General features: G+C 37.8%; 1 protein-coding gene across 1 annotated transcript in view; it reads left to right on the top strand.

The window, feature by feature from the left end:
- Nucleotides 1-5,697, top strand: part of COP1 (COP1 E3 ubiquitin ligase) — a 129,053-nt gene that overhangs the window by 57,491 nt on the left and 65,865 nt on the right. Inside the window, exon 12 of the mRNA XM_072419732.1 lies at nucleotides 1,576-1,719. Coding sequence (XP_072275833.1) covers nucleotides 1,576-1,719 — 144 coding nt within the window. The remainder of the gene's footprint in view (nucleotides 1-1,575; nucleotides 1,720-5,697) is intronic.

The following is a 5,697-nucleotide window of genomic DNA, read 5'->3' as shown; positions in this document are numbered from 1 at the left end:
ATTATTTATAACATCTGGCTTAAGGTTATCCATGTTAACTGTTATGACTTTCTGTTAATGCACTCAAGTGTCCAGTGTCTCTGGGCCAGGATATGACAACCTACGGATAATCTGTATCTGATGACAGTTGTGATTAGCATAGCCCAGTGCTTCCTCTTTCATCAAACCTTTCTCAGAAATGTTCAGACTGATGAGTTTTTGCAATTTTATTCCATACATATGTATAAATTCTACTTTTTTTTTTTCCTTATACATTTTAAGCTTCTTTATCCTTTTATATATTCCTGTATTGCCTACTCACACACGTTACAGGCAGAAGGGATATAAATCTTCAGCAATCTGATGCTGAATTTTTGCTGCAAGACAAACTCTTTTTCATATGAACTGTTCAGAGCTCTGCTGAATCAGCCTCCTCATCTGTAAGGACAGTGAGTGGGAGGGGGAGAGAAAGAAATTGGGAATATACAGGGATAGGACCACATCCCCAGTAGTAAACTAGGGGAGAGCATGTGAGACATTACGATTTACTTTAAAAAAAGAAATGCAACAGCAGGATATAATTCGAATGTACTATTGTTATAAAAGGTAAATCCACAAAATAGGTCTTTTATAACTTTTAGGGCAATGTCAAATTATTTGTTATATTTTAGGATATGCATCTGTAGGACCTCAGTGTGTTGTACAACTTATCATGTGTGTTAATGTGTAAAAGAAATACCTTTCTCTTTTAGTTTTACTATACCAAGGCTATTATATTGTGTTATTCAGTGGTTTTGCCTTACTGTACCTTTCAAAATGCTTTTTGTTGGCTAAGTAAATAAAAACAATGTGTATCTCTGGTTGCTGGTGTCTTATATCGGTGATTGAAGGGTCCCCTTTCCCTCCCAAATCACCTACAATGTCTTGAACAGGAAAGATAAATTGACTCAAATTTAAGGCTAGGAAACAAAATGCTGCAATAACTTTTAAACAGTAATCAAAAGAAATGCCTAAAATAAATAAACTGCCAAAAAAGTGAATAACCGGTTCGTTTTTTTAAACTTGTATTTAAGAGTGTTCACACTCACTCACGCTCACACACTCTACAGGTTAAAGTTATTTTGTACATTTGAGCTGGCTATAGTGGATCATTTGCACTGAAATTCTTTTGTGCATTATTTCTGACCACCAGTAGATGGCGCTGTGAGCTCATGTAAAGTCTTACAGTCAGCTTATATTTGTCAGCTCTGATCTGTCAAACCAGGGACAAATACAGTTCCAGGACGGGTCACTGGGTCCTGATGACCAGGATGAACTGGATATGGTTACTCTATCAGTGGCTTATTTGGAGGAGGGGGGAGGGGGGCTTGAAAATTGCATCATGCAAACTAACGTTTTTTAAAAAAAAAAAAAGTTTGTGTGCCTTTTAACAAGTGAAATAAGGACCTTGGTGTGGTGCAGTGATATGCACAGCTAATAATTTGTAATACGAAAATAAACATTTTAAAAAGCCTATATTGACATTTTGTGTATTCAGTTTTGCCAAATCTTTTTACATTTTATAACCCTTTTTTTTTTTTTTTTTTTTTATTGCAGCATAGAGTTTGACCGAGACTGTGATTACTTTGCCATTGCTGGTGTGACGAAGAAGATTAAGGTCTATGAGTATGGTACGGTTATCCAGGATGCTGTAGACATTCATTACCCAGAGAATGAAATGACCTGTAATTCTAAAATCAGGTAGACCTTTTTATATAATATTTAATGCTGATCTTTTTTTTTTTGTATGCTGTTGACATTTTTCTGAGCTGTGAGATAACTTTAGCTCCCCAGCAAGCTGCTAACATTCTGATAAACAACCAAGGATCTTTGTAGCAGATTTAAGCAGTCCATCATATGGCCAAAAATCAAAATTTTCCACAATTTATATAATCATCACTAGGTTTCTGAATAATTGTGGACTGTGTGGCCTTCAGCCGCCAAACAAAGAATTAATGAACGCTGGTGGTATGCATGTCTGTTTTATGATGGCCGGAATCATGCCATGGATACCATGGCCCCTTCATACCGTCAAGTCAAAATGTCTGAAGCTATAAAAGAACAGATTTCACAGTCAGGAGCAAATTGTCTTTTTTTAGAATGAGTTCAGAGATGGCACATTTTATGATCTGTCAGCATTGTTCCACTTTAAAGTCTGACCACCAACTGGCACCTGCCTACCACAACAGACCTCCTCATTGGTCAGACCCGCCATAAACTGTCAGATGGGTGATTCTTTCTTTCCTCTTACCAGTATTGCCACTATTCTTCTGCAGTCAATTTAGCATATAAAACATGGCAGACTGTTTTAGTTGATTACTTATTTCATTAATGTTATCTGAAATTTTTTTTTGGTTTTTGGGTTGTTTTGGTGAAACCCTGTAATATAATTTGTAGAAGGAACATTGATCTGTTGCAGAAATAATTCTCCCAGTAGTTTAGTTGAGATGAAATAACTTTGTCTGGAAATCATGTCTGTCTTTAATTAATGTGGCTGTAGATCGGTCCAGGCTTATTATGTACAGTCCCAGCAAGCTGCTGCCTATTTGTGTGTCTCCGGCTGCACTGAGGACACATTCCACAATCCGCTCTGTCTCCTTTTCAAATCAGAGTGTGATACATGTCTGCTCCCGTCAATGCTGCACTGAGCTCACTGAGCACTAATCTGCAGTATGCCAGCTGTGTCCCCCCAGCCCTGACTGCCTCCTCTGTACCAGCAGTGTACTTGGAGCATAGCCACACACCAGCTGGATAACCCATTCTTCTCACCTGCTTCCTGAACACATCCATTGCCTGTCTCCTTCCAATCTGTATTCACAGAATAGACCCTTGGGAAATACACTTAATTTTCATTTATTGTGGCATTCCTCCAGCTTCTTTTGCAGACACATGAGTTTAGCAAGATCCATATCTAGTGGTGTGTCAGTAATTCTTTGCTTTTAACGTTTAAACCAACTTGGTGTATAACAACTTTTATTTTGGGATCTGCTGCCCATTCATTTTTGAGCAGTTGTGGATTATGCTGCTACTGTGTAACATATTGTATCTTTTAACCTTGTCTGTTGTAATTGGAGGTCACTGTGTGAGGTATCCACGGTAAATGTCAAAACCAAATCTCCATTATTCTTCCAGTTCGTCAAAAATCAATTCACTTGGATACAGGACAGCTGCTGATTCTTTATTAGAATACTGGAGTTATTGGCTTTATGTTTTTTCACACAGTATGTGTCCTTGCAGAAGTTTTATTCTTTAATTCTTAGTTTCAAAGTTTGAAATGAAGTGTGATATGCTGATGCCAGAATCTTATGTCTTTGAAAGTTAAACATTAACCCCAAACAACTTTTAGCTATTAATATCAACTCAAATTTTCTATATATTTTTTTGTTAATACTTGAATACCGCCTTTTCTTTTGTTGTTTAAACCTTTTAGCTATTTCTCAGATATTAAAAACTTATGTGCATGTAGGGGTCACATGTTGTTATTCTACTCCTACTCCCAGCTTTTATCTGCCTTAAAATTTAAATTGAATGAACCGCAAGTTATTCTGTGGCTCATTACGTGCAAAACTACTGACCTCTTTAATGTTGCTGAACAGTTTAATCTTTTAGCAGGTCTACTTTTAGCACATCAGTTTAAATGCGTTGAAAATAAGAGGATTCCCAGCACAGGATAAATTACTTTATGCCTAATAATACCCAGTTATTACTTCTAAGTTGCCTCAGTCTTTGCATAGGAAAAGTAAAACATTTTCTAGTTTAGATAAACTACTCTAAAACTTGATAATTGGGTCTGTTTCTGTTATTGTAGTTTCCAGTGTTCATCCAAAAATGACCCCAAGTTCTTTTGCACCACTTTAATAAGGCGCTTAACCCCCAAAAGTGGTTGATGACCCTCTCTAAAATTCCATTCTCAATGCAGGTCCTGCCCTATCCCCTATTCTCTGTCAAAGAATGGGTCAGGCAAATGGGTGAAACTTGTCTGGAGTCTACTGTTCACCTTGATCTATGTCCTGGACTGTGAAACATTTATTTAAACGGGAACTAGAGGAAGACCTGTGCACGGCCCAGTGTATGCTCCTGGCATAGCTGGCGGCTGGGAATGAAATCCTAAATGCATGGCCAGGAGCTATGCTATATCAACCTGCCCTACCAAGATGGCTGTGTATTTGTTAACCTTTGTCGATGTTAGTTTGCATCTCAGACACTTGTGTGCAGGTGGTTGTATCCCAGGTCTACAAACTGTTTTCTTCCATGGTCTTCCTCTGTCCAAGACCACTGACATCTTCTGCAGGTCATCTTTCAGTTGTGCCACTGGTCAGCCACAAACTCTTTGTGTGGTCTACATAAATCATCCCAGCCCCATCTCCATCTCCATCCTTTTCATATTACAGGTGCCAAAATTCTACACTGTCTTTCAGATGTACAGTAGGCAGTGTATCAAAAATATCTTTTTCTTCAAAATACCTATTTTTTTTTAAACCTGAGTTTACATTTTCTTAATGTGTTTATAAAGCCTTTACTAGGCTGCTTCTCTGAAAGAAACAATTGCATACAGGGCTCCATAGCTCAAGCTTAAATTTATAAAGACATACGTTGGTGATCAGAAAAGTAATACCACTCGACCAACTTTTCTTCACTTTATTCAAAACTCTATTTAAAACTCTAATTCAAGGCACTCTGTACTGACTGTTACAGGTCAGCAAGTGAACGTCTATTAAGGGAAAGTGAAAATATTCTAATGTTATTATTGGACAGGACCGATGTAATCGACCATATTTTTCCTGTTATTAAGCAGCACTTAGTTTAAAAATAAAGATTGTCAGAGTTCAGTGATTAATTTTAACTAAAGTCATTACCCTAACTGCATGTTTTTGTATTTTTATTTGGAATGTGGGAGAAAACGCAAGTGCCCAGAGGAACCACATGCGAACATGGGGAGAACATATAAACTCCATGCAGATTGTGTCCTGGCTGAGATTTGAATCTGTGACCTAGCACTGCAAAAGCCAGAGTGCTAACCACTAAACCAATTGTTCTGCCCAGTGACGAGTAATTTAAAATTGAACCCTTATGTCCTCAGGGATATAATAACCAGCATCCTAAAAATAAAGTAGCTTGAGCAAAGGCAGAAGATGGTGTGCAGATTTGTGTACAATTTACACAATACATGTTTATTTTCACTCCCACATTCCACATTTTATGGAATTGTGATTTGGTTGCAGTGCTGTGGCCCAAGTTAGCTGACAGGAAAACAATTCAGTGCACAGTAATGGGGGTGATCTTTAGTATATGCTGCATCCTAAATATCCTGGAGTATAGATGCTGTTAGCTTTTCTTGGCACTTCTTCATTAAATAAGCTCCATAGTGTTTAAAATGAAACACATTGTTGGCTCTTGCAATTTGCCTCAAAAAAGAAATTGTGTCTTCCTCCAAATAACCTTTATTTATTTCTGAAGAAATCTCTCCCTGTTCCCTGCATCCTGGGCACAAGGAGCATGCTGCATTCAGCTGGGTGCCACCAGCTCACAAAAGAATCGAGGATTGATGTGGAGAAGAGTAAAACCGTACACAATACGAGCAGCGGATAACTCATTTGTCTGTTATAGAAGCCAAAATTTAGAAACATTCCTTTTTCACGGTTGCATTCTCCTTGACTTTGTACTTGTCTGGTTATAAAG

The sequence above is a fragment of the Pyxicephalus adspersus genome, chromosome 8 (genome assembly GCF_032062135.1).
Source record: "Pyxicephalus adspersus chromosome 8, UCB_Pads_2.0, whole genome shotgun sequence".
Classification (NCBI taxonomy): domain Eukaryota; kingdom Metazoa; phylum Chordata; class Amphibia; order Anura; family Pyxicephalidae; genus Pyxicephalus; species Pyxicephalus adspersus.
This window is presented reverse-complemented; position numbering and strand designations above follow the sequence as displayed.